Raw genomic sequence first — 27,328 nt, 5'->3', positions numbered from 1 at the left:
CCTTTCTGACAACAGAAGCTGAGTTCCTAGAAAAACAATTAAAAAATACATTCCTAATAAATAAATCACCATTCATTAAAGTCAATCCCCTCTAAGGCTCTGGCCGCTTAGCTCAGTCGGTCGGACCATTGTCACGAAATGTTAAGGTTGTGGGTTCGATCCTTGGTCAGGAAACATATGGGAAGCAACCAATAAATGTATAAATAAGTGGAACAACAAATGAATACTTCTCTCTCTCTCTCTCTCTCTTTTCCCTTCTCTCTCCTTCCCCTTCCTCTTTCTGTCTCTCTAAAATCAATCAATAAAAAAAAAAAATCAATCCTATCAATCAGTGTACATACTGTGTGAAAAAACCTATTGGTAACAGATTGTTCTTGGCACTCCTCTAGTGTTTGGAAGGTAACTCAGAACTCAAAAACAGGACCAAAGCTCTTTATGTTTTCCTGTAACAATTAATTCAGGATTCACCTCCCCGCTGCTAGGCCTTCAGCGGGAAATCCTTATTTGCTGACCGGGGGTTACAGAATTGGTTGCTCACAACCATCAGAAGACCGTGCCATTGGAACCTACCTCCTTGGCCATGTCTGTGTATTTCTGCTTTTCCTTTGGATCAAGAATAGCCCACCAATCAGCTAGTATCTTGGTAGCACCTCGGTTATCAAGCCTGGGGTGTTTCTGACGTACAAGGGAGCGATGGCGTTTGCAAAATAAGAGAAATGCATTCATTGGTCTCCGGGTTCGCTGTTCTGAGGATTCGTCATCTTCAGTCTCACCAACATCTTGCTCTAGGCCATCGGCCCCAAGAAGTTGAACCTATTACCAACCAAAACAAAAGCCAGATGTTTAACAAATCATGGACGGTTTTTCTTTAACAGTTAGTCTTGGTGTTCAAATAGTATTTTTTTCTGGCTCCATTTGAACAACTTACAAATAGAGAAAAAAAAATAATTTTACAAAATTTATCAACCACTGTTAGTGGTTGGCAACAATTTATGATGTATTCTTCTGCTTACTTTCTATAGCAACTTGTGCATGTCTATTACAGCATATGTTACATTGTACAGTAATTGCTTATATATTTTTTTCTTACACAGCACCTAGCTCAATGCCTGGTGTAAATTAGTACTTAATTTTGAACGAATGAATAAACCTATTCTGTGGTACAGTATATGGGTCTCAAGATTAACAATAATATTAAGAGTTGTCTTTCTCCTCTTTTTATAAAATGCTTTCCTATGACTAATAACATTAAGATGTTTAACATGAAAATGGATAATAGGCCCTGGCCAGTTGGCTCTGCGGTAGAGCGTCAGCCCAGTGTGTGGATGTCCTGGGTTTGATCCCTGGTCAGGGCACACAGGAGAAGTGACCGTCTGCTTCTCTCCCCCTCTCTCTCCCCTTTCTCTCTCTCTCCTCCTTGGCAGCCAGTGGCTCGACTGGTTCGAGCGTTGGCCCTGAGTGCTGTGGGCAGCTTGGTTGGTCCAAGCGTTGGCTTCAGGTGCCTAGGGAAGCTCAGTTGATTCGAGCATGGCCCCAAGTGGGGGTTGCTGGATGGATCCCAGTTGGGGGCATGCAGGAGTCTGTCTTATTATCAGCCCTCCTCTCACTTAAAAAAAGACAGAAAGGAAATAGATAATAAAAATCTAATATGCAGTACTCAATATTTTTGTGTACATCACAAGTAAAGCCTCCAGCTGTGAAAATCAAAATATACATTTAACATTATTTGAAGGAAGAACTACACTGTAAATTTTCAAGCTTGTAAATATTAAGCTTTCTTGTCTAGTGAAATGCTATGGTGATCGGAATAAACTCATCCAGGCTTAAACCTTCAAATTGGTTCTGAATCCTCCCTTTTTCTAAGCATTTTATTCAGTTCAAGGTCTTCAAGGACTCTGCAAAGCTCTGATCCCGTCCCTTCCATCTGTGTAACTGTCACTGCTACTGTCCCTCTACCACTCTGGCCTACGGCCTAGTCTTTCTACTTTTAATCTCTTACAAATACTTGTATATGGCTGAAGATTAAACTTCTCAAAGCACATCTTTCATCACAAAATCTATTATGATTGTTAAATATCTTCTCACGCTAAAATATGATTCTACCAAATTTCTTAGAAATAGTACAATTGTGAACAGAAGTCCAGAATGCTCACAAAAAAAACATTTAAAAAATTTTTTGTTTCATAGTTAAAATCAAGAAGGCTCGAGGTTGTTGTCAGTCTGCATTGTACAGCAGGACAGTAGTTCTTAAGCTTGGGTGGGCACTGAATCCCTAAGGTCTCGTTAAAATATATTGTTAGGTTCTATTCCCAGAGCTTCTGATTTTGTGGATCTAGAGTTGGCCTTCAGAATCTGTATAGCTAACAAATTCCCAGCTGACGCTGATATTGACGCTGCCGGTCTGAAAATCACACTTTGAGAACCACTGCTATGAGACAGCCATGTTCTACATCATGTTTATTGGACAACTGTTACAGATAAGATACTCCAGGACGAAGCACTAGTTTAATCTAATTTGGTATTTTTTTAGAAAGTCTTTTAAGTTAAAATTAAGTATGCAAATGCATTTAATTAACCATCAATTATCTTCAAAAAATAGTATGGTACAAACTTGAAATCATTGCTATCTAATTTGGAAATACATTAGGGATTATTATTGAGTTGAAGGCTACAGATTTGTTTTTCTTATTATGTATATAATCATTAACAATAATTTGCATTTTCAAGGAATATTTATTTAGCACTCTGAAACTAACTAAAAAGTTAAAGAAATGCCAGGCGTAAAAAAATGTACTATGTAGGCTGAGGAAGTAATTACATTTCCCTTCAGAAAAGAATAACTTTTAATGCAGTTACTAAATTATAAAACTCAAGCCAAGAGCTGGAAAAGAGATAAATAACGTAAGATCCTGGCCCAAGGAGCTCACTGTTTTGGGAGGGGAGAAAGGTAATATGCAAATACATTAAAAAGCAGTATGCTGATTGCAACAAGGAACCAGGGCATAATGAAGCCCTCATAGATGCCTGGAAGCACACAGTGGTCTCCCTAGGAAAAGTGCCTTCTGAGCTCAGCTCGGAAAGATGAATTAGAATCTGTCAGGCAGTCAGCTGGGGAGACATGGGGGAACTAACAGGGACTAAGACTCGCTGGTTTATTCAAACAGCGATAGGCAGCTCAGGAGCACTGCTATATAAAAGATGAGAACAGGAATCTGGGATGGGAGATTGAAGAAGGTAGGAGCCACTTCATGAAGAATGTGTCTTGTCACCTAAAAGAAACACGTATTTAATCATGAAAATAAGTGGTTTCAGATTGTACGGACCAATAAAAAAACCCTTGGGGGATCAACACAGATAGCCACTTTTTATACTGCTCACAAAACTTGAGGGGTATGTCAAAATGAATATGAAGCTATAAAATATCCCCTAATGTTTGTGAGCAGTGTATTTTGCCAAGTACAAAACATCAGAAAACATGTTTTTAACTACTGAACTATCTAATATGAGCCAAAAAAAATGAATAAACAAATAATATATGATGAAAGAAGTAAAATTACATAAAAAAATGAAAAACTCTGTACCTGAATTTATTTTTCTTTCATTAGGGCCCGAGTACTGTAATACTTAGTAACAAATAAACACACTAGTTAGTACTAGACCAGGATATGGAAACCGTGCTTAATATCACAGGTGAGACACTGTTAGATTTGTATTTTAAGAGAAATCTTGTCAGCAGTGTAAAGCATGAATTATAACAGCAAAACTAGAAGTAAAAACTAGAGAGAGTAGTTAAAAGTTTGTCTTAACTATCTAGGCGAGAAAGGGAACAGGACTGATTAAGGCAGGAACAATGAGAATGGATAAGTGTGAACGGAGACCATATTTATTTATGAAGCAGAACCAAGAGTGGTGTCTGAAAGAATTTAAAGTCTAAGAAAGGAAGAGTATTTCTAGCTAGCTTCGATGGCAAGACTCCTTCATATATTGTACAACAAAGACTACGTTTTCTCAAATGAGAGAAATTAGATCTGGTGGGAGCAGAGAGATCAGGACTGAGCAGACTGAATTCGAAGTGACTCTCAGCAAAGCCTCTGCTGGGATCATGAACTGAGGTGTTAGCATCAAGGTACTAAGACTAAGGGAGATCACTGGATGTGGACTGAAAAGAGGATGCAATGACTTCCTTCCTTCCTTCCTTCCTTCCTTCCTTCCTTCCTTCCTTCCTTCCTTCCTTCCTTCCTTCCTTCCTTCCTTCCTTCCTTCCTTCCTTCCTTCCTTCCTTCCTTCCTTCCTCCCTTCCTCCCTTCCTCCCTTCCTCCCTTCCTCCCTTCCTCCCTTCCTCCCTTCCTCCCTTCCTCCCTTCCTCCCTTCCTCCCTTCCTCCCTTCCTCCCTTCCTCCCTTCCTCCCTTCCTCCCTTCCTCCCTTCCTCCCTTCCTCCCTTCCTCCCTTCCTCCCTTCCTCCCTTCCTCCCTTCCTCCCTTCCTCCCTTCCTCCCTTCCTCCCTTCCTCCCTTCCTCCCTTCCTCCCTTCCTCCCTTCCTCCCTTCCTCCCTTCCTCCCTTCCTCCCTTCCTCCCTTCCTCCCTTCCTCCCTTCCTCCCTTCCTCCCTTCCTCCCTTCCTCCCTTCCTCCCTCCCTCCCTCCCTCCCTCCCTCCCTCCCTCCCTCCCTTCCTTCCTTCCTTCCTTAACTGTTTACTGGGCATCGATACGCCCAGGCAGTGCTGTAAGTCCTGGACACGGAGCATTGAGCATACAAATTCCCAGAGCAGCCCAACCAGCCTTCCACTTTGAAAGGATCCCTCTGGTTGCTTTGTTGAAAACAGACTGTAGAAGGGCAAGAGTAGAGGAAGAGAGAGAGAGAGGAAGAGAAAGAGAGAGAGAGAGAGAGAGAGAGAGAGAGAGAGAGAATAATCTGCTCTAGAAATGGTGGCAGCTTTGGAGTTGGTAGTAGTAAAGTTGCTAAGAAGGGATCAAATTGAGAATATATTTTGAAGGTGATAATTTGCTGATGGATGAATAAATGTGAGACTTGTGCAAAAGGAAACAGACAAGGTTTCAGTTTGAACTGACCTGAAAGTTTGAGTTGCCTCTTACTGGGAAAGGGAGGATAAGATACAAAAGAATGGGGTTTGGAGAGAAGAAAGACAAAGGCTTCATTGTGAACACAATCAAACTAAGATTCCGATATGATATCTAAGTGGATGTGTCAGGTAAATAGTCAGAAATTTGAATCCAGAGTTTAGGAGAAAGGTCCAGGATACAGATAGAAATTAATATAAGAGTTCCAGAAGAAAACAACATTTGTGGGTAGAATAATGGAGGGGCAGCAAGTGAAAGGAGCTAGAAAAGTACATCTGGGAAGGAAGAAATACAAATACATGCCAAGGAAACAGCTTCAAGGACAAAGTGATCAACAGGTGCGAATGGTCAGAAAGACCAAATTAAGTATAAACTTGGCAATTTCCTCCAAAAGAAGTAGGAACACCTATTTCTCTGAACAAGGAAAGGAGGAAGAAAAGATGGGTAAGGAGTGAGACAAGTATACAGGTGAACGGAGGAAAGGAAACTGAAGAAGTCATTTCGGGTGGCCTCTATTTTCTTTATGAAAGAGGGAAAAAGGTCTAGAGTGAGAGAAACCTAAAGAGTATCCAGAGATGTCTGAGAAACAGGAAAATGTTCACAGGTCCAGCTGAGACAGTGGAAGAGGGAGCTGACACAAGCCAAGGGCAAAAGAATAAATGAATGTCAAAGGCCTGAAAAATATAAAAAATGTGTTTATATAATTTGTAGTGACACAAAATATGTAGTCCTTTCTTCTTCTACTGAGCATATTATCTATACAGTACCTACTATGTGCCAGGTAACATTCTAGGTTCTAAGACAGGAGTGGATCAGAAGACGGGCCAGACCCCTGAGCTTACTGAGTTTATATTCAGTCTAGAAAGACAGATGTAAACAAGCACACAGCTCACCGCAATGCAAATAGTAAAAAGGGCTATAAAGGAAACCCTTTGACCTGGAATGAACTGGGTGGGAGGAAAACCTGAAATGATGAGGTGAAATGATGAGGTTCCATCTACTGGGAAGATAGTCCTTAATGATGAGGAGTGATGCCAAGACCTGGAGGAATATGTGATTTCTAAAGTCATCTGCAGGGCCTGCCTGGGTAGCTCATATTGCCACCCCAATAAGACAAAGTTGTGGGTTCAATCCCCAGTCAGGGCACATACAAAAGTCAATCAATGACTATAAATAAGTGAAACAACAAATCGACGATTCTCCCTCTCTTCTTCTTTTTCTAAAATCAATCAACCAATAAAAAATACAGTCATCTGCATGGTTGTCTCACTTCCTAAACAAGAGCTGGCTACTCACGAGCCCAGAGAAGGGGACTCGGAGGCCTGCCTGCCCCAGAGGCTCGGTGGGGTGTGAGAGCAGCCGGTGCCACAGGGCTGAGGGTCGGAGTAGCTTCCAGACTGAGCACGGTGGCAGGACGAGGCGAGAAGCAACGACAGAGGCCAGAGCAGCAATGGGTTGGGTGCCAGGTGAGCAGACCAACTTTTATGTATACTCACCCCCATCTCTGCTGCATCTGATATTACCTTCAAGTCATTACTTTATTGATGGAAATACTATTTAAGAAGAATCTGTTTCAGTCTCAACTATTAGGAAATACAGATACTCTTAAGAATCAACAATATTTGGAATAAAAGTGTAGATTAAGTAGTTAAATAGGATTCAGGTTACACAGACTTTCAGGAACACTTTTCACTCCACAGGTGTTCACTGAAGTTTCCAGAATGAATGCTCAAATAAACTTAAGACTTCTATACTAAACGGAGAAAGGACCTTTTCAATATCCTCCTCTTCGTCTTCCTCTTCCTCCTCTTCTGAAAAGTCCAGCAGCTTCTTGGCCAGCAACGGGTGCCACTGCAGACACTTCCGCTTCGGTCGTTTCCCGGCCCCCTCGCCTTCCGCTGAGTGATCTTTGTTTCTGCTACTGCCTTTCATTACTGTGACCTGGGAAGGGGAAATCAGGGCGAGAAACAAAGTTTGACTACAGTTAGTTTATTTAGCTTCCTTCGCTTTAATTGGACTACATTTTTATTTATTTTTAAATTTATTGAGGTTTTTTTTTGTCGGATTATAGTTTTAATGACCAAAGTATCTACCAGTTCAGGCATTTTACTGAAGTCAGTAAGAATTCTAAGTACATAAGCAAATATTCATTTTAATGGGCCAAATTGAGCTAATAAAATTTACCTTTTATGAAATCTATTTCCACTCTGTAACTTCAGAACTCAAAACCTAAATAAAGTGTTAGGATGACTACAAAGTAGCATCACCTGTTCATATTTTCTCAGGGGCATGTTTGTTTCTCAAAGGTTTCCATCGGAGAAATGTACAAGATGCCCCCCAGGGGAGCAGAGGTGCTCACAGTGGTGGCACTCTATACCTTCTCGAATGGCTCCTGTAGTAACATTCTCATAAATTTTCCACTCTACACCATGATAAGTCTGAGACTGGAAGTATTCTTAAACAAAATGAATAATTTGTAGAAATCAAATGTTTTAGATTTAAAATAAAATTTTCATAAAATGATACCAGTTATATGCAGCCCTCAAGGACGCAGCGCATGAACACTCTAGCTCACTCAGTGGGATGAGTCGCTCTTGTACCCATAGTGATACACAAATCATAAACGCCTTTGTGCCTCTCCCTGACATGTGCACTGCAACCCAGTGACAAAGTTTTACTCCACTTCTTTCCCCCCAATGGGTGACTGGCTGAAACAGCTGGGCAATAGCCAGGCTATCAATAAGACAAAATCTTTTTGAAGCCCCAAATTCTAAATTACTTTTCGATGACAAAAAAAAGAAAAGTTTTTCTCAACAATAAAAACAATACATTAATATTATAAAGGTGAAAATAGCATGAAATGAGGTCTGTCATCACGTCCAGCCCCAACACCCAAAGGTAAACTGTACATGTCCAGTTTCTTATATATTTTATCACAATCTGTATGATTTATTATTTTTCATTCATCCATTTGAAGTAACAATATACAAATTATGGTTTAAATATACTCATGCAAATATTCAAATAAGAAAGTTAAATGCCATCACCTTAAATGGTTCATGATGACCATCGCAAACACAAATGTAGTTGCTAAAAACACAGGGTAATGGCCTCTTTGGTCCGGGTAAGTTTGTGTTGGTCCAAATGCTTGCAAAGTGATATCAATAAGCCTTTAACGCCATGTTGCTAAAAATGGGGCTACATGTATAAATATATAGTTTCGAGATTCATCCAGTTCTTAAGCCTTCAAAACAATATGGTGTAAGCAAATTTATCCTTTTTAAGTTATTTCTGGTTGTGGGGTCATGCTTAGGTTTTGTTCACCTCAAATTAAAAAAAAAAAACAACAACAATGCCTCCTTTTAGACCTTGCATGACTTTATTATTTTAAAACATTTAAATACTTAACCTAGAATTCATTCTCATAAAGGATTGATGAAGGGAAATAGCTTATTTTTTCCAAATACCTCAGACAACTTTTCTAACACCATTTATTAAATAATCCAGGCTTCTCCCATTCCTTGGAAATATCACTTTTATCCTACCAATATTACCACACGTGTATGAGTCTATTTCTAAATTCTCTTCTGTATTAACTTCCCCCTCTTATCTGTCTCGTCTATCCTATGCAATTTTAATATCCTTGAGAACTCTATCATTCTGTACCATTTTATATACAAATAAAACAAACACAGCCACTACTAGTTTTATATTGCCTGTATCACAATGTTCTTCTAAGTCAGTATACCTCGATCATTCTCATTTATCTAATAATAACTGTAATATTACAAAATAAGAATGTATCATAATTTATTAAATTATTCTACTATTGATGAACATTCACATGATTTCCTATGCTGCAATAAAAATTCCTTATTTATTAAAATATTTTTAAAATATTTATTTTGATAAAAATCCTCATTAATTTATTAAAAGTCATGTCTAGTCAAGAAAAAATTTTAACTAAAAGGAAGAGAACAAAAAACCATGTTCTTAGGGTTTTCTTAGCAAGAAACTTCTGCTGAGTATCTAAAGCAGTTACATGGTTTGTGTAGCTGCCTCAAGAGTAGAGGAAGTTACTGAAAACTCTAAATGGAATTAGTTATCTGGTATATGCTTAATAAAGGAACAAAGATTTCTTGTGAATTGATGACAATAGACCATTTAACAATTCATGTTCTATCTACAAATAAAATTTAGCAAAGGAAACCCAATTTCTAAAAATACCAATGCTATACAGAGAGAAGAGGAAATGGTTATTTTTGCGGCTTATTAATCACTTTAGGATGAGCTGCTTGAGTGGTAATTAAACTCATACCAGAAGCCCAATATTTTATGAGATAACACACTTTTTAAACAGTAACAGAAATCAATGGGAAACTATAAGTTGTTATCAACTATAAGGTCAAAGTGAATGCCAATATCTATAGAAAAATAAATCATTTAGCCATAAGGATTCTGATTATGCTATTTCATTGAATGTGTTTAAGTATATGTGCGTTTATGTATATATGTATAATTTCAGTATTCAAGCAGAAAATAGAATATCAAGAATCAAATTAATGGATCGTATATGTAGCTTTTGGGTTCAAAATAATCACATAAATCCCTAACCCCCACAACTGTTCTAATTCTAGTCATGTAGCTCACATGCCACTATTGATACAGATATTACAGATCTCTTCTGATGCTCCCTAAATTAATCTCTCCTTCCTAGAAATGCATTAGAAAGATTTTGTATTAATGATATTTACCATATTTTACGTTAAATAACAATTATTTGGATATATCCTACCTCCATCACCAGGCCTTTTTCTTGATGATACAAGACTTTACTTATCATTGTATATCTAGAATCATCCTGGCTCACCAGAACATCAAGACCAGGGTCATTATAAGCAATTTTTCTGCTCACAAAAATTAGGGGATATTTCAAAAACAAATGTGGAGCAATAATATAGCCCCTAATTTTTGTGAGCAGTTTATATGAGTGTCCAAGCTGAATTATGGCGATATTTCACTATTTTTATACACTAGAATGGTTTCAGAATTAGCTTCCCTCTCTCTCATTCTCCTAAATTCAGATATTATTTCCTAAGTGGGGAAAAGGAGGGTGGGGAGCTGAAAATTGTGTATAACTAATATGCAGCCCAAGGTGGCATGTGTGTGAGAAGCACCCAGGCAGTGAGGCCGACAACCCTTAGCACAGAGCCTAGAACACAGCGGCTGCTGCGCAAGAAATGTTCCTAGCCTGAATGAAAGGTGAATCAATGAGGAAGTAAATCGGACAGAGCATACTTCCGGCAAAATAGTCAAGTAAAGTGTAACTGATCTGACGACAATGAAATACCTCACACGACTAACTGGAAACTTTAATAATTTATAGTTACCTAATTAGTTTTTAATTCTCTATGGATCTATTTTCAAAGTATTAAAAGAAGGCAAAAGAGTGGGGAAAAAACTGTTCCTGCCTGTCATTCGGAATAAGCAAGCAAAAGAGAAGAAGGAAAGCAAGGGAGAAGAATGCATGAAAAGACAAAGACAAAGTGAGAAAGATGGGCACAGAAGGTAGAACTTTGAGACTTAACTTTGTCACCATCTTATTTCAACAATGAGGGAGAGAAAAAATTGTTAACTTTTTATTGTAACAGAGGACTACACCCTTGTAATTATTTGCCACTAAAACCCACACACATTGTAAAGTTTGTCTTCTTGTTCTTGAACAAGTGCATATTAAGCCAACAATCTATATAAAATAAATGAAGCAATTGTTAGACTTTATTCAAAAGGGGTCATTTTTCCACTCTACACTGCAATTCTAGAGTAACTGAAGTTAGGTTATTTAGCTGTCAGTGGACTACTTGATGACTCAGTAACAAATTATGCTGCTAAAATTGTTAAATGATGCTGGCTGAATGTACATACCCAAAATATTCTTTTATCTTATAAAAACAAAACAAACCATGTGTGTCCCTTTCTATACCAGGATAAGCAATTAGACACTCATTGTACTGAATTAAATGTTAATCATCTAGGTGATAAATTAAGAAAAACTTCACTTAATTGTATTCTTCAAATGCAGCAAGCCCATTCATGAAGACCTTTACCGATTGAGTTTAATTTTCATGAGAAATTTAAAGAAGAAATATCATAGAAGAAACAGTACAAAGCAAACACCTCATTTAACAACAGGAAAAAATGGACACAGAGCCTGACAAGTCTCATTTAGAATCCTGCCTCTGCCACTATTAGTTGTAAAGTTATTAATCTTGCTGATCCTTCCTCATATGTTAAAACTGAATGAACAGCAGCTCTACTGGGGGAACACTATTTATAGAAGATCCAGTGCAGAACCTGGCACCTAGAAGGCTCTGACTCAATGTTCGTAAATCGTCCCTTAACCCATAAGCTTTGTAGAAGGAGTATGGGATTACCATATTTTTCACTCCATAAGACGCACTTTTTTCTCCCCAAAAGCGGAGGGTAAAATGCCTGTGCGTCTGATGGAGCACAAAATATGGTATTTTATTAAATATTTTAACACATCACTTGGTTCAGAATATATTTTTTCTTATTTTCCTCCTTAAAACCCTAGGTGTATCTTATGGTCAGGTGTGTCTTCTGAAGCGAAAAATACGGTAACTGGCAACATCTGATCGCTAAAACAAAGCACAAGGTGCTGTTCAGGCAAGCACAGATGTCTCCCATTTAACAGCGATCCATACGTGACCCAGATGACGTGACTGCTAGCCTCAGAAACTGGAAAAAAAAAAGATGGAAAACTTCCTTTTCTTTGAGTAATACTCAGTCAGAAACAGTGTTTTGGTGCAGTCGTGGTTTGTGCATAAGGTCCTCTCAGCCTTTCTAGTACCTTGTCTTACAACTTAGGCAATCAGTGCACTTCAATCTTTATTTGCGCGTCATCCTTGCGCAGGGTCCACGCTAATCTTCTCTGTTATCGTTCCAGTTTTAGTATATGTGCTGCTCAAGCAACGAGAGTACACGCCAGTCTTTAAAACGTTGAGGGAATTTGTGTCACCGGGGTATTTTATAGGGTTTAAACTGTTTCCAAAGTGGCCAATAAACTTCCATTCAAATCGTATCGATGGACATTCAGATGCAATGAGACAGAGGAAGGTAAGGAGGGCCCCTGAAACCTCGCCGTTAGAAAACCACAGAGTCTAACCACAAGGAAGGCCTTCTGTGGGTCCGACTCAGACTGCAGAGCTTCGCAGCTCTCTCGGGCCTACAGAGAAGAGGCAGGAAGAGCCCAGAGAAGCAGTGACCGAGTGGTAGCGCTAGAGCTCCCACATAAATAAGACCCATCTACTTCAAATCTTCCAGAAGAGGCCTGCTGCTTTCAAGACACTGCTTGCTTCGATCTGTCAGGGTATCTTGTTGACAGAGAAGCTGGCAAGCGCCCCAACTCTGTAGCCTTGCTCACCCTAAAATTCTCCTGTTTTCTGTTCTCATCCTCCAAGGCTCGGGTTGCATTCCTCTCGAAAACTTTCTGTGAAACCCTTAAGTCAAAATCTCCTGAACTTTGTGCCTGACCTAGTTAGGTCAAGCCGTCATCACACTGTTCTACAGTTAGTTTTATCTATTCCCACCCCCTTCCAACAAACTGGAACTTCTAGGGAGAAGGCACCGTGGCTTCCTCCTTTCGTCCCAGTGTTTACTGAGTCGGGTACACAGCAGCAGTTTCTGAAAAAGGTATTTATTGTCTTATAATTTTCTCACCTAACACTTTATCACATATATCAACTTTCCAGAATGACAAGTTCTTAGTAATAACTTTAAAACGCTACTAATACATAGCTAATATTTATCAAAAAATGATGTGCTAAGTATATATTAATATTATCTCATTGATTCTCACATGAACACTCTCTGAGGCCGGTACTGTGAGTCCCGGATAAAGAAGTTGAGGGTAAGTCACTTGCTGACGGTCACACAAAAGCAGAGTAGGAGCTGGCACTGCAACCAGGAGGCCGAACTTGAGAGCACAGATGCTCAGCTAGGACAAGGAGTTCTAACAGGAAGACTCCCATCTGACTCTCGAGGCATCTCCCATAAAACAGAGAGCCATGGGCCATGGAAATGCCCACAGACAGCAAGAGGGCCTGCTCGGGAGAAGAGCAAGAGCACATCTCTGCCGGCTTCAAGCCACAATTAAATTAGATTCACTCTATGACTCTTTGAAGATAAAAGCCCTACAAGTGCTAATCATTATTTATTGTAATTCTAATGACAATTCTAAACTGTAGATAGATTAAATAAAAAATATCTCATTCAATAAAGCAATATTCTCTTTTTAGAAGCAATTTGGTCTCTCTATTCATGCACGGAGTATCTTTAAATACACTCCTTATTGAAAAGCAGTGGCTCTTCAAGTTGAAACCTTAACTCTGTCAAGATGTTATCTACATGCTCCTCATGAATACTAATAAGGCACCCACTATTCAAAGAAGGGCTTAACTGTACTTGCAGTTCTGGTCCCTGTGCCCTTGCCCCATGAAGGAATATAGATGATCTCTAATACTTGTAGTCCCTGACATTTAGTCTTGGGAGAGCTTAACGTGGTTCTCAAAAATGCGGCTGCCTTAGGTTACAGATAGAGACAGCAGCTACCTTGAAAAGAGATAAGGCATCAAAAGGGGTGGTTGAGGAAAAGCTGTTTACATAAAGAATTCAGTAACAGGCTAGGATATGTTTCCCACCAGACCACGCCCCAACCCCGCACCCAACAAAAAGCCAGTTTTCTGTTTTCCTATAATTTTATGATGATGTCTATGTTCTTAATCAGAAAGCCATCACATTCCTGTTTTTCAACAGTCCTAGTTTTTAGTTTCTAAATTAACAAAGGTTTTCTTTTTTAATGCACTTATTACATGGTTAGGATATAATTATCACAATGACAAGAATGTGAAGTACAAGAATATAAGCTCATAGGAGTCTCTTTCTCATTTATTCTCAATGCATCAAAACACATACTTATTGATGCCTTGGCAAGCTATGCACTTGGGTGTTATGTGCCCAGCCTTGCCTCCCTTCAACTCACCACCCGCCTCTGCTCTCCTGCCAGGCTGGCTTTGGCCGTTAGCCAGCCCGGTCCTGTGCTGCCCACTGTGTCCTCTGATCTCCCAGACCCACACTCTGCACCACAAACCCCATTCTCATTTCCCGTGCAAGCCTCTCTCAATCCCATTTCTAAAAGGCTGTCTTTATTTGCCCCAGCTCATGTCTTTTCTTCCCAAGCACCTTTTTTTGACCACCCACATTCAATAGCTTTGCCTTATTTTTTGACATTTGATTGTGTAACAATTATCATTTTTATGTACAATACGTGCATAATAATTTCATGTGAATTCCTCCCACTGAGACCCTGGAGGGTAATGAACATGCCAGATGTGTTTTGTTTTGTTTTTTCTGGATCTGTCAGAGCAAACATCACTGTGCCACATGCTCAAAGAATATGTGGCAAAGTAAATATAGAAACAATACTTCTTCATTTTCTTATTATACGTTTCTTTATGTTGTTTTGCTGGAAGGCAGACAAGATATTAGGCTTGAAAAGAAAATATGCAGAGGAGGAAAAATAAGAACCTAGCAAGGGCTGTTCAGGAGGGGAGGGGAGAGAGAACAGAAACGGGTGGAATGACAAGGTGATACAATAAAGATAATGAAGTCCAAGTCACCCCCACACAGCAGCCGTCGGTACTAGTCTAAACGCGTGTTCCAATGGCTTTATTCCCTTCTCTGGTTGTTTGTCAGGAACTCTCATTTTTCTCTCAGAATAGGATATCAGAGCATCCCCTTCCGCTCCCCAGCTCTCTTCTTCTTTCATAATCGGCCTGCTAATAAACCTCAGCCCTGCACTCATTCCATCGTTCTTCTTCTCCAGGTCTGCCCCCGGCTCGCCAGCTGCTCACACGGTCTGATACCACTGTCAGGTTTCCAGTCTCAGTGCCAGTCAGAAATCCTTCTCATTGTCTTATTCAGTCTCATCCAGTGTCACAGTGACCGTCACCAATTCTTGGTTTCTCCTCAACCCCTACTGATGATGAGTGAGCATAATAATGTTTTATTAAAATAAATAATTTTACATAAATTTAGATTTATATAAAATGCAAGTAAACATATATAACATATTGCTTCCTTGCGTCAAAAACTAAGAGCTTTATTCATTCTCTCAACTCACAACAAGCCTAAGAAGTATAGAGTATTATTATCTCCTTTTCTGCAGATGAGAAAACTGAGGCACAGAAAACAGATTAACAAAGGCTTTTTTATTACATGCATTTGTCACATAAGTAGGACATAATTATAGCTCTGGAGAGAAGTCAAAGCACAAGAAGGAAGACAAGCTCGTGGAGTCTCCTCCTCTATCGTCAGTGCAGTTGACTATGTATTTACTGATCACCTGATGACTATGCATTATGTTTGTAAATGACCTAATGTCCAATGTCACACTGCCAGCACATATTGGCAGAGCCAGTATTTGAACTCAGGAGGTCTGGCTTCAGAGCTGTTTCTTGACCATTATACAATGTTGTCTGCAAAATACACTTTTCATTGAAAGTTTGTTACATGCTAAATACTTTATATGAATTAATTTCTTTAATCCTTGATACCACTCTTGGAGAAAAGTATTATAAGGTCACATTTTTAAAATGAAGCAGCTGAGGCCTTGGCTGCTTACTCACTCAGAATGTCGTCCTGAAACACTGAGGCTGTAGGTGTGATTCTTGTCAGGGCACACTTGGGAAGCAACCAATGAGTGAATGCATAGCTAAACGGAACAATAAATGAATGCTTCTATCTCTCTCTCTTCCTCTTTCTCTCTCAAATCAATTTTTAAAAAACGAAGTAACTGAGAATGACAAAGCTTTGGCAATATGTCAAAGGCCACTCTGGCAATACGTGGAGGAGCCCGGATTCAAATCTAGGTCTTCTGTCCCCAGAGCCTGAGCTTCCAATGACTTCTCCATACTGTGTTTCTCACCGCAATCCCAGTTACCCTAATAAATGGTAACGGGGGCAGACCTGGAGAAGAAGAACGATGGAATGAGTGCAGGGCTGAGGTTTATTAGCAGGCCAATTATGAAAGAAGAAGAGAGCTGGGGAGCGGAAGGGGATGCTCTGATATCCTATTCTGAGAGAAAAATGAGAGTTCCTGACAAACAACCAGAGAAGGGAATAAAGCCATTGGAACACGCGTTTAGACTAGTACCGACGGCTGCTGTGTGGGGGTGACTTGGACTTCTACCTCCTGCTTAACAGGATCATCTTCATATGTGGACTCTTCCAAAGCCCCTTGCCTACCAATTTCAAAACTTGTTTCTTCTTCCATCATCTGTCAAAGGCAAAGATTCAAGGTCAACTCCTTTCACTCCCAATCTGTGCTTTTACTCTCCCTTCCTGCTACTCTGGGCTATTGATGAACTATTGACAAACTGTCAACAGTTCCTTCTAGATAGTGTCTAAAGCCCTCTCTGAATACCCCTCCTCCTTTAGGTAATCCTGTTTTTTGTAAAAACTAGCCCAGCCCTCAGAAGAGGAGACTGCCTGACTCTGAGCCACACAACCAACATCCAAGAACGGGCCTGCCTGGTACTAACACGGCTGACAGGTTCTACCTTGTACTTCATTTACTCACTTGGTTCCTCATCTTCTTGGTTCTGATTTCCTAGAAAGCACTCAGAACTCATTCCAACCACGTCACATCACAGGCTCTGGCTTCTCACCTCACTATGATTCACGCTTACATCTTTGATTTCTAGCCTCTCTGGGAAAATTCCTTGTCTGGGCCTGGCCTCTGCCTCCACCATATCTCTGGAGGACATGACAAGAAATGGATATTCCTTCCTGGAACAGAGAGAAATCCTGGCCTCTCAGATTTCTTGTTCAAGCCTGCTCTGGTCCCGTGGCCTTCAGGCTAATTGCTTCTGCCTAGTCTTGCACAAACACATGTCAACCATTAGAGGAATTCTGTTTGTCTCGAGTTTTTACAAAAACAGTCCCTTCCCTGAGGAGATAAGGGAAGTATGTACTGTTTATCAAAGATTTGCAGGAATCTTGTGATAGGACTCACATCATCTAGCAAAATCGTCCTTGGACCCTTACTGGCACCCAGATGTCTGTGATTGTCAACTACCTCTTGCCCTTCCCATTTTATCTTCCCTTGACATAAAAGTAGTCTCAACTCTGTAATTTCTTAAGTTGAATTTGAAGAGTAGGTCTTCCATCTTCTTGGATGGCAGCTTCTCTATCAACAAGCCTTTCTTTACTTCAGACTCTGACATTTCAAAGCGTCAGGCATGCAGACTTTAAACTGGTAACCTTCTTCACATAAACATTTGGAAAGCATACATAACTCTTCCATTTTCTCACTGTAAATTCAAATCATTGCAACTGGCTTCTTGCCTTAATTACTCTCCCACCAGGTTCTGTCCTGTCCCTTCTACCTCTTCCATGTGGTCCACTCCTCTCCATCCTTACCACATTGGGTTAGCTGTCTGGTCTTCATCCCTGTAGCTGCTGGCTTCAATTCTCCACACTACCAATTTCTGCTCACACCCTCTTCTTGCATGAGCTCTTTTAATTAGTCTTGCAATGTACTCAGGAAAAAGACCAAACTTCTTCCTTCACATAACAAAAAAGACTCCTGCTGACTCGGCCCCTGTTTACTTCTAAGGCTCATGTTTCTTTGCTCCATTCTCCCTCTTGAAGCTCGGCCCACACCGAGCCAAGGCCACCCCCTGGAATGCCATGGACTATGACCTCATGGTATCTGCAACACAGGTCCCTCACAGAGCAACTCTCAGCCCTGCTTCAGGGCTTGGCTTGGCTCTTACCTCAAACTCAATTCTCTGTTGGCCCTTTCTAGTCTGAGAGGGGCGCTTCCTGTGTGCCCCAGAGCCCTCTGTACTCAATAACCCACAATGGAATGGTCTGTTTCCTTCTTTCTATCCCACTTGACTGTAACAGAGAACAAGGGCCGAGGAATGTTCACCATGGTATCTCCTGGGTCTGAGACAGAGCCAGGCACGCTCTGGGCAAATACTTGAACGAATGAGCTGCAGGTCTGTTCCCCGAAGTCCGATCCTATTGCCTTTATCCCTTCTCCTCTTTTACTGCTGCTCCTTTTCTACCCCCTCCCCATGATGCACTGCTCTTCCCTTCTCTCGCTCTGTGATCCTGCATCGCACAAACTCCTGACACCCACTCAGACGGCTTCCTCAAACTACCAAACCAGAACACCTGGCGAGTTTACTGGTTTAGAAATAGTTTCTAGGCAGCAGATGTCAAAATGACTCTTAGCAAATAATTTTGACCTCACCAGACAAATAATTATCTCTTCCCTTTTCTCCCTTACCCATCACAGAACACTGATAAGTTTGCATACCAGTATACAGAAAGCCCTTTAAATTTTAGGAGTGATAGCACACATTTTAAAAAGTAAATCTATTAAAATTCATCTAAAATGGTCCAAGTTGAAAAAATAATCACTTTTTTTCATTTATATGATTTAGGCTTAAGTCTAAAAATAACAATGAAAAGAACATGTCCAGAGCCTGACCTGTGGTGGTGCAGTGGGTAGTGCCGACCTGGAACGCTGGTCACTTGTTCATAACCTGGACTTGCCAGGTCAAGGCACATATGAGAAGCAACTCCATGAGTTAATGCTTCCTGCTCCTCCCCCTGCCCCTTTCTCTCTCTCTCTCCTCTCTCTAAAATCAGTAAATAAAATCTTTTGTATTTTTAAGAGAGAGGAGGTGAGATACTGAGACTGATTCCCACATGCTCCCCGACCAGAATCCACCCGGCAACCCCCATCTGGGCCCGAAGCTCGAATCAACTGAGGTACTTTCAGTGTCCAAGCCACTGGCTGCGAGAGGGGAAGAGAGAGAAAAGGGGAAGACGGAGGGGAAGAGAAGCAGATGGTCACTTCTCATGTGTGTCCTGACCAGGGATCAACCTGGGACATCGGCATGCTGGGCTGATGCTCTACCACTGAGCAAACCAACCTGGACCAATAGATAAAACCTTAAAAAAAAAAGGGTTTGGATGTCTTCACTCATCCTGATCTATCAAACTTAAGCAAAAAAAAAAAACAAAAAACAACAACTAACTAAAAGGAATGCTTCAGCCCTAGCTGGCGGTGCAGTGGATAGAGCCCTGCCCGAGTGACGAGGTCACTGGTCTAAACCGGGTCCTGGATCCGCAAAGTCCCGGCTTCACCCTGAGGGTGCTGCTGATTTGGTCCCAAGCTCCTCAGTTCAGGCCCAGTCAGGGCACACATGAGAAGCAATAAATGGCACAACTAAGTGGAAACATGTCTCTGCTTCTCTCTCCCTCCCCTTTCCAAAAGAATGGTTTAGTTGAGAATCAACAATCTGTATCTCCTGCTGGAATCTCTTTTTCCTAAGCTATATTCTTTAATCTAAAAAAAATGAGAAATAAGTTACAGTTAAATTTAGTTCACTTAAAGCAAAATCTCTCGGTCTTTACTTTCTACCAAAGAATCAATATTTCTCATTTTAGTAGTTATAGTATTTACTGAAGTAGCTTATCCCAGCTTCTAAATGCCCACTGTTTTACACTAGAACTGAGTTAACTCATCATTTACTAGATTATATATTACATGAACATAGGATGTTACTTATCTTCAGTCTTAAATGCTTAGAATGCTGCCTTAAATATAACAGATAATATATTTATATTTATATAAATATATAAGTATATTATATATTATATTATATAATAAATATTATATATATTGATATATATATATATTTAGTTAGAACGACAGAGACAGAGAGAGAGGGACAGATAGGAACAGACAGATAGGAAGGGAGAGAGATGAGATGAAAGGCATCAATTCATCGTTGTGGTACCTTGGTTGTTCACTGCTTTCTCATATGTGCCTTGATGGGGGGCTACAGCCTAGCCAGTGATCCCTTGTCCAAGCTGTGACCTTGGGCTCAAGTCAGCGATCTTGGGCTTCAAGCCAGCAACCTGTGGGCTCAAGCCCATGACAATGGGTAATATCTATGATCCCACGCTCAAGCCGGAGTCCTCAGGGTTTAGAACCTGGATTCTCTGTGTCCCAGGCCAACACTCTATCCAGGGCACTACCACCTGGTCAGGCTAAATATAGTGTGTATTTTAATAAATGCTTTAAAAAACATGAATTTAATGATTGTATATCAGACTGCACATTTGTCTAGGAAATTAATTTGAATGTATAGCAAGCTACGATACATTTATATTTTCTATTTAGCTAGAGTTAAACAAACAAAAAATCATTTGTTTTAGATTTGCTTCACACTCAGTGACATTTTTTCTTATATGTAGTCCTATTTTCTGATTTAATGCACATGATATCAAAGTGCTGATCTGCCGGTCCAGAGTCACAACAGGGTCCTGTTCAGATCCTCAGCCCTTCCTTGTATTTTCTTTCCAGGTGTTTGGGCTGAATGTATTTTAACCACCATACCAAATACTGAAAATCTTGTTTTCATTTACTAAATGTATTAAATTTATAGATTTGTTTTAAATTCATTTCATAGAATTAACCAGAAACCATTTGTACATTACGCTACTCACAAAACTGAGGGGATGTTTGATCACTTCATATTCATTTTGAAATATCCCCCAAGTTTGTGAACAGTGTATCTGCTTGCCCCTCTCTCCCCAGAGGAGAGTAGAAGTAGCTAGATGTTTCCGTATGACCCTAATTCAGCCCTCCTTCCTCTCTGTACACAGTATGAGAACGGCACTACCCACAAGATACGTTTTTACTGAGGCATCTGGGAGTATTTTTCTTACAGTCTAATTTACATAAATCTGCTCCCTCTGCTGGATGAATTTTTATATCCTGGCATCCTATTTAAATACAAAGGTTAAAGTAATGCTTTATAATATAAAGAAAACAGAAGTCCCTCTATAAAGAAGAATAAACCATATAAACCTGGAAAATCATTTAAGAACTCTTCTGTATCAAGGCATTGGCGTTCACTGATTTTAGGGAGAAGAAGCAATCATCTAATTATAGTGTATTGAGTTAAATGCAGGAATTTTCAAATTGAGAATCACTTTTCCCCTAAGTAATATTCTTAATGCTACTAAGACCACTTCTCATTAATTCAGTTCCTTTCTGCCTGGAATCTCCATGGTATTTTGTGTGAGTACCTATAAGCAGTCTCTCCACACTAACTCAGTGGCGTGACGTGAGGGAGGCACAGGGAAGGGAGCACTCTTATTTACGTACACAGCGATCTGTCATGGCCACAGAGTTCGTGGGCAAAATGCATAATCAACAGCAGGGGCTACAGTGCTACCCATCTGCCCACTCTGTTTTCTCTTCCATTTTCTTTTTCAAAGATGGAAGTTATTTTGATGACATATCTAAGAAATTATTTTCATTTTTATAATAAAGCTCTTTACAATATAAAGTTTGAGTCCATTTTGTTAGTAAGTTCTAAACATATTTTCTAATGAGAAAAATCAGTACTGCTATTAAGACCTCCTGGACTACCTTAATTGCTACTTCCCAATTATGTTACACGTTATTGTTTATAAAGTCTTTACTGCATGCATTAACTTACTTAATATTACACAATCCTTGAAGGGGGTATAATTATGTCCCTTTTATCACTTACTGAGAGACGTCTCAGAGACATTTACTTTAATCTTTCCAATGCCATTAAGGCGCAAACCAGAGACACAGCTGAAGGCTCTGGGCACTAATCACAGAACACGGGTACTTTCTTCCATCTAACTATCACTGATTTTAGTTTTTAATCAATACAATTATTTTGGAAGGGAAAGTAATTCCATTTTATAAGCCTTCTTAGCATTTAAGTGGCCTACAATCCTTTGCAGCATTTAATTAGTCTCTCAGCATTTATGTTAGCCAGAGGAATTCCACATTTCTGCTCGTATTTCAAAATAGTCCTTCGTATGGATGTAGCCTTAGTAAATACATTTTACTATATTTGGGGACAGGAGGCGGTCGTGGAACAAGAAAGCATATGTGTCTGTGACTCGTGTATGTTTCTACACTGTGCACTCTGTGAATGTTGTGCTGCAGCTCCTAAACTGCTCTCAGAAGTCCTTGTGACTGACACCCCACGGGTGCTGTGTCTTTTCAGAACAAATATGCTCTAGTTACGGGGAACACATGCATCTCCATCTAATTATTCTGAGAGGCAGGGTGGAACAAACATGATTTCTCAACTACACTCAGCACTCCGCAGTGAACACAACTGGCGGGTTACAGTTTGACAGGTATCATGAAAGCTTGTCACCCCCACACCCAACATGACGGGTAAGGCAAAGGACACTCACAGACCTGCTGCATAACCCCAGGCAGCACACGATTTCCTAGGTTTGCTGCAAATATTTTTTTAAGCACAAGCAAAAACTCGGAATATATTTAATCTTAAAAGGTCCTCCATATGCACAAGTATTTACTGGATTTTAAAATATGTCATAACAGGCTCTGGCCGGACAGCTGGGTTGGTTACAGCATCATCTGGAAGAGCAGAGGTTGCTGGTTCGATCCCCAGTCAGGGCACATACGGGAACAGATTGATGTTCCTGTCTCTCCCCACCCCCTCTCCCCTCTCAAATCAATAAAATAAACATTAAAAGAAAAAGAAAGTAAAATATGTAGTAACATAAATGTAAGTCTGGGGGAAAAAATGTAAATTTAGGTGAGAGTTTGAAGAGGAACCGACTGGAATGAATAAAGTATGCTTGATCAGCCTGATTTTAAGGGAAAAATAAATAAAACCCAGCACTGTCTAATGCATATCAAAAATGACAACCTCACAGTAAATGTCTGGCACATTACTTAGAGCCCAATATGGCATTTCTCAAGCTGGGGGGTAAGGCTCGCTGAGACTTGCTGAGCCCTCTCAGATGTCTGGGTTTGATGACTACCAAAACGTACTTGAGAGGTACAGCCAGGGTCAATTCCTCCTCTGGCTCTTACAGAGCTCCCCTACAAGGGCCTCCTGATCTCAAATCAACCTTTCCAAGACCAGTTAATGGACTAGCATGAAGAGAGATGACACACATAAAAGATGAGTTGTACCAATAAAGAATATGGTGGTGAAATTAGATCTATATAATTGCAAAACTATTAGGGAACTAGATAGCATGGAATAGAGTGCAACACGTGGTCCAAACTATTAGGGAACAGAAAGTATGTAATAATAAGACATTCTGGTATCCACACACTTGGCAATTGAAGAATTCTCTTTATTCACTATAATGGCCCCAATTTGTCCCCTTAACCCTTAAATACTACACATGTCACTGAGAACACAGCCAAGGACGAACTCCAGATTCCAGGAATTTCCTGTCACTTCAGACTTTGCCATAACTGCAAAGTTTGCCAGCTCTGACCTGGCTTCTCTTTCTGGGCATCAGCAAAAATAGTCCTTTGAAAAAACCCTAAAAAGAAGTATCCAGATCCCTGCTGTGTTATTTAAAACTAAGGGGAGGGTCTGCAACTTTCCATGGGATGAAGGAGCTGGAAAAAAAGTAGGTGGTTGGCCATTCCTGAAATCTCAAGCTTGTCTTAAGAATTGGCTAGGACTTCATGGGAAAGTACTGCTTACAGGCGAACAGAATTGGAGTTCTGTTTGCAATCCCACAGAAACTGGTCAAAGACGATCTGAGCCAGGTGTAAAGCCTAATTACCTTTTACGCTCTCACACTCGTTTTCCTCTTGCTTGTCAAGTTTTTGCACAGGGAGAAGCAGGGAACTATGGAACCAGTAATAGAACCAGCTTGAAAGTAAGGACACTCAGCATCTAGTCCTGGTTGTCACCTCAGAAAATGAGAAGGATCGAAAGCCAAGTCTGTTCAAGGACAAAATTAGCAACTGATGAAGCAGAAAAACTGTGGAAGGTCTTCAGGCGTTAGCAAGTTGGCCAAGATGACCTTGGAGGCCCATTTTTATTATTCTCTAATTGATTTTACCTCAGCATCTCCGGCTGAGACCGGGCTGTGCAGAGGCCCCCTCTCCTATGCACAGGCCTCCCTTCCCCCTAGGAAGATAAAATAAAAATCAGCTTTCACAGCCCCTCACACGGCCTTGACACTAGCGGTAATTTCTCACCTGTGAGCGGGCCTTTAAGAAATTCCAACAGCTCTCTAACGTCTCTTTCCCACATTGTTTTCTCCCAGTTTACGCAAACCCTCTTCCATTATTAACTAACATGGGATTCTAAAATTTGGAAATTAGGTCCAATTTTGACCTTTGTATAGCTTCACTAAGTTTTCTTTTAATTACAACATTTTAAACACTTTCCATGTAGTTTCTTAGATTTCTATATTAAGAAAGCATAACTTTAGCAACATTTACATAACACTTCCCACTGACTTTTTAAAAGTGTATGGAAAAGCACTTTGCTTTTTCCTTAAAAGAAAGAGTCAATTTCTAATAGCTTCAAATCAAAGCCGTGGAGGCCCCCAGTAATTGTTTACATTTAATAATTCGGCGTATGCTTTATTATGGAGATGCTGAATTTTCAAAAACTAGGAGATTCAGACCTCTAACAAGTTGGTTAGGATAAACCACCTCAGCCCTACTTTTACATATATTAAGAATCACATGAAATTAAAATCAATTATAATAATAAAAAATCACATGGAGCAAAACTCTGCTTATGACACACTGGAAAATTTGAACATTACAATATGCAGCTCAGAAAAATAATAAATGTGACAGAACTGGGCCTTGACATCCTGGGCCCCTCACATCACTTCACACCACTCCTGTGCCAGGAGGGAGACCAACTGGGTCCTGAAGATCTATCTCTTTCACGATGGAAAAGTTAAGGGGAGTTCCAAGGGCCCCGAAACATGGCAGCCAGAAGAAGGGGTCTGTCCTTGAAAAGCCCTAAATTATTAATTGTGCCAAGTCCAGGCACCTTCTGTCGTTGCTCTTTCAACACCTGATCTTCCAGACAATAAAAAACTTTTCTTCCTAAAATTTCCGACAGATTTATAGTATTAGTAATCCAGTCAGAATATATCTACTTGATATGGTACTCTTAATATTGAGGATTTATGCCTGACCAGGCGGTGGCGCAGTAGACAGAGCATCGGACTGGGATGCGGAAAACCCAGGTTCGAGACCCGAGGTCGCCAGCTTGAGCGAGGGCTCATCTGGTTTGAGCAAAAAGCTCACCAGCTTGAGCCCAAGGTCGCTGGCTTGAGCAAGGGGTCACTCGGTCTGCTGAAGGCCCGTGGTCAAGGCATGTATAAGAAAGCAATCAATGAACAATTAATGTGTTGCAACGTGCAACGAAAAACTAATGATTGATGCTTCTCATCTCTCCATTCCTGTCTGTCTGTCCCTGTCTATCCCTCTCTCTGACTCTCTCTCTGTAAAAAAAAAAAAAAAATTGAGGATTTACAAAGTCAAAGAGATGCTATGTAATAAAAACAATGATAAACACTTCCTTTTAGATACTTACTTTCAGTTTGGAAAACTACAGTTCACTGTAAGTAAGGGAAGCCTTATAGTTTTTATACTAAAAACCGAAAATAGAATTTTCATGGATAACAAAGCACAGAGAATAGGGAGAACAGAATGGTGTGACACCTCTTTCTCTTTCTGGACTAGATTCCACTCCAGGGGATTGCTGTGACTTTACTCATCAATTCCCTTAATCCTCAAAACAACTCTGGGGAGCAAGAATCATAATTATCTTTATCTACATTTTACAGAAAAGGCAGCTGAGGCCCAGAGCGGAACCTGCGCAGGGAACACAGCTGGGAACCCAGGACACGGGGCTCCGGGACTCGGACTCCGGCGGTCCAGCTGTCACGCTACATTGCCGTTCAGTACTTCTCGTCCACGGTAGGCGGCTCTAGAAGCATTTGGAAAAACAGTAAACTCGGCAGTTGCAACACTGTTGTGTTTTTTAAATATAATTAAACCAAAAAAATCCCATTAAATCCTCTGAAGATCAAGGGGTTCGGAGGTAAAATTCATGATTGCCTTTGTCAGTTTTAACCTGTGATTTTCTTATTCAAGTGACATGCACCACATATTGCTAAAGTGGCTCAGTACAATTTAACTTCACTTTAATTAGCAATATGAGCCTGAACTACAATTAAATCATTGCCTTACCCTGGCAGTTTATAAGGGCCATATTATTAAATATTCTTGAGTTCATTTAATGGTTTTTATATAACAAGTAAATATTAGAATCTAGATTAGTATTTTCTTGGGTGATTTTTCTCTCTACTCTTTGGTTGATTAATGACTTCACAACTAGGACCTGCTTTATTTTTAAATTTTTCATTTATTAGTTTTAGGCAAAGGGGAGGGGCAGGAAGCATCAACCTGTCGTGGTTGCTTCTCATACGTGTCTTGGGCGGGCAAGTCTGGGGTTTCGAACTGGAGACCTCAGCATCCCAGGCTGGCACCCTATCCACAGTGCCACCACAGGTCAGGATAGCATCTGCTTTATTTAATATTCCCCAAATATCCTGGAGTCCATGTTACACCAACTTTCCAAAATTCTGAGTTTTTGAAATCACTGCTACCCAGCAGCTATAGAGCCCTAACTCCTAAGTTTTCCTCTATTACGGCCAATCTCAGGCACCAAATAGGGTTAAAGCAAGTGTGTTGCAGGCAGGGGAAGGCGGTACAGGAGCTCTCGCTACTTCATTCATCAACATAACAGGATCTATGTCACTAATTCTGTAGCTGCTGTCCCCAAGGCCTGTTTAGGATGCTCCCTTAAACATACTGCAGTCAGAAATTACTGGCAGGATTCCTAACACCAAGAAAGATAGACTCCTTCTGAACACATTAAAAGGGGAAAACAGTATGAACAGTTATTCTAATACTAAAATTGGACTCTACTATTGCTAAAATAGAGAGAGGCAAACCAGAAGGTTTCTCAAGGTTATTTCTAGATATTGATTTTATGAGATATAAATTTTGGTTAACTAAAAAACGGCAATGTTAAAATTTAAAGGAACCTTAGCAATCAGAATCTAACACCGTCAATTTAAAGATCTAAAATATGATACTAAGTCCACAAAAGGTTAAGTGTAAAACTAAATAGTGTTATCCTTTGAGTTACTTTAAAGCAGGGGTCCCCAAACTTTTTACACAGGGGGCCAGTTCACTGTCCCTCAGACCATTGGAGGGCCGGACTATAAAAAAAACTATGAACAAATTCCTATGCACACTGCACATATCTTATTT

General features: G+C 40.2%; 1 protein-coding gene and 1 non-coding gene across 12 annotated transcripts in view; both read right to left on the bottom strand.

The window, feature by feature from the left end:
• The window catches only part of BBX (BBX high mobility group box domain containing), a 297,900-nt gene that overhangs the window by 88,338 nt on the left and 182,234 nt on the right, over nucleotides 1–27,328 (bottom strand). For all 11 annotated transcript variants that reach the window (XM_066241808.1, XM_066241809.1, XM_066241811.1 and 8 more), the window contains 2 exons: nucleotides 6,850–7,020; nucleotides 571–813 (listed from right to left, as the gene is read on the bottom strand). In XM_066241808.1, coding sequence (XP_066097905.1) covers nucleotides 571–813; nucleotides 6,850–7,011 — 405 coding nt within the window. In that variant the 5' untranslated portion in view covers nucleotides 7,012–7,020. The remainder of the gene's footprint in view (nucleotides 1–570; nucleotides 814–6,849; nucleotides 7,021–27,328) is intronic.
• Nucleotides 11,968–12,072, bottom strand: LOC136312356 (U6 spliceosomal RNA). Its single transcript, XR_010726953.1, has one exon. It is a non-coding gene; the product is annotated as a U6 spliceosomal RNA (small nuclear RNA).

This window comes from Saccopteryx bilineata, chromosome 8 (assembly GCF_036850765.1).
Source record: "Saccopteryx bilineata isolate mSacBil1 chromosome 8, mSacBil1_pri_phased_curated, whole genome shotgun sequence".
In the NCBI taxonomy this organism is placed as follows: domain Eukaryota; kingdom Metazoa; phylum Chordata; class Mammalia; order Chiroptera; family Emballonuridae; genus Saccopteryx; species Saccopteryx bilineata.
This window is presented reverse-complemented; position numbering and strand designations above follow the sequence as displayed.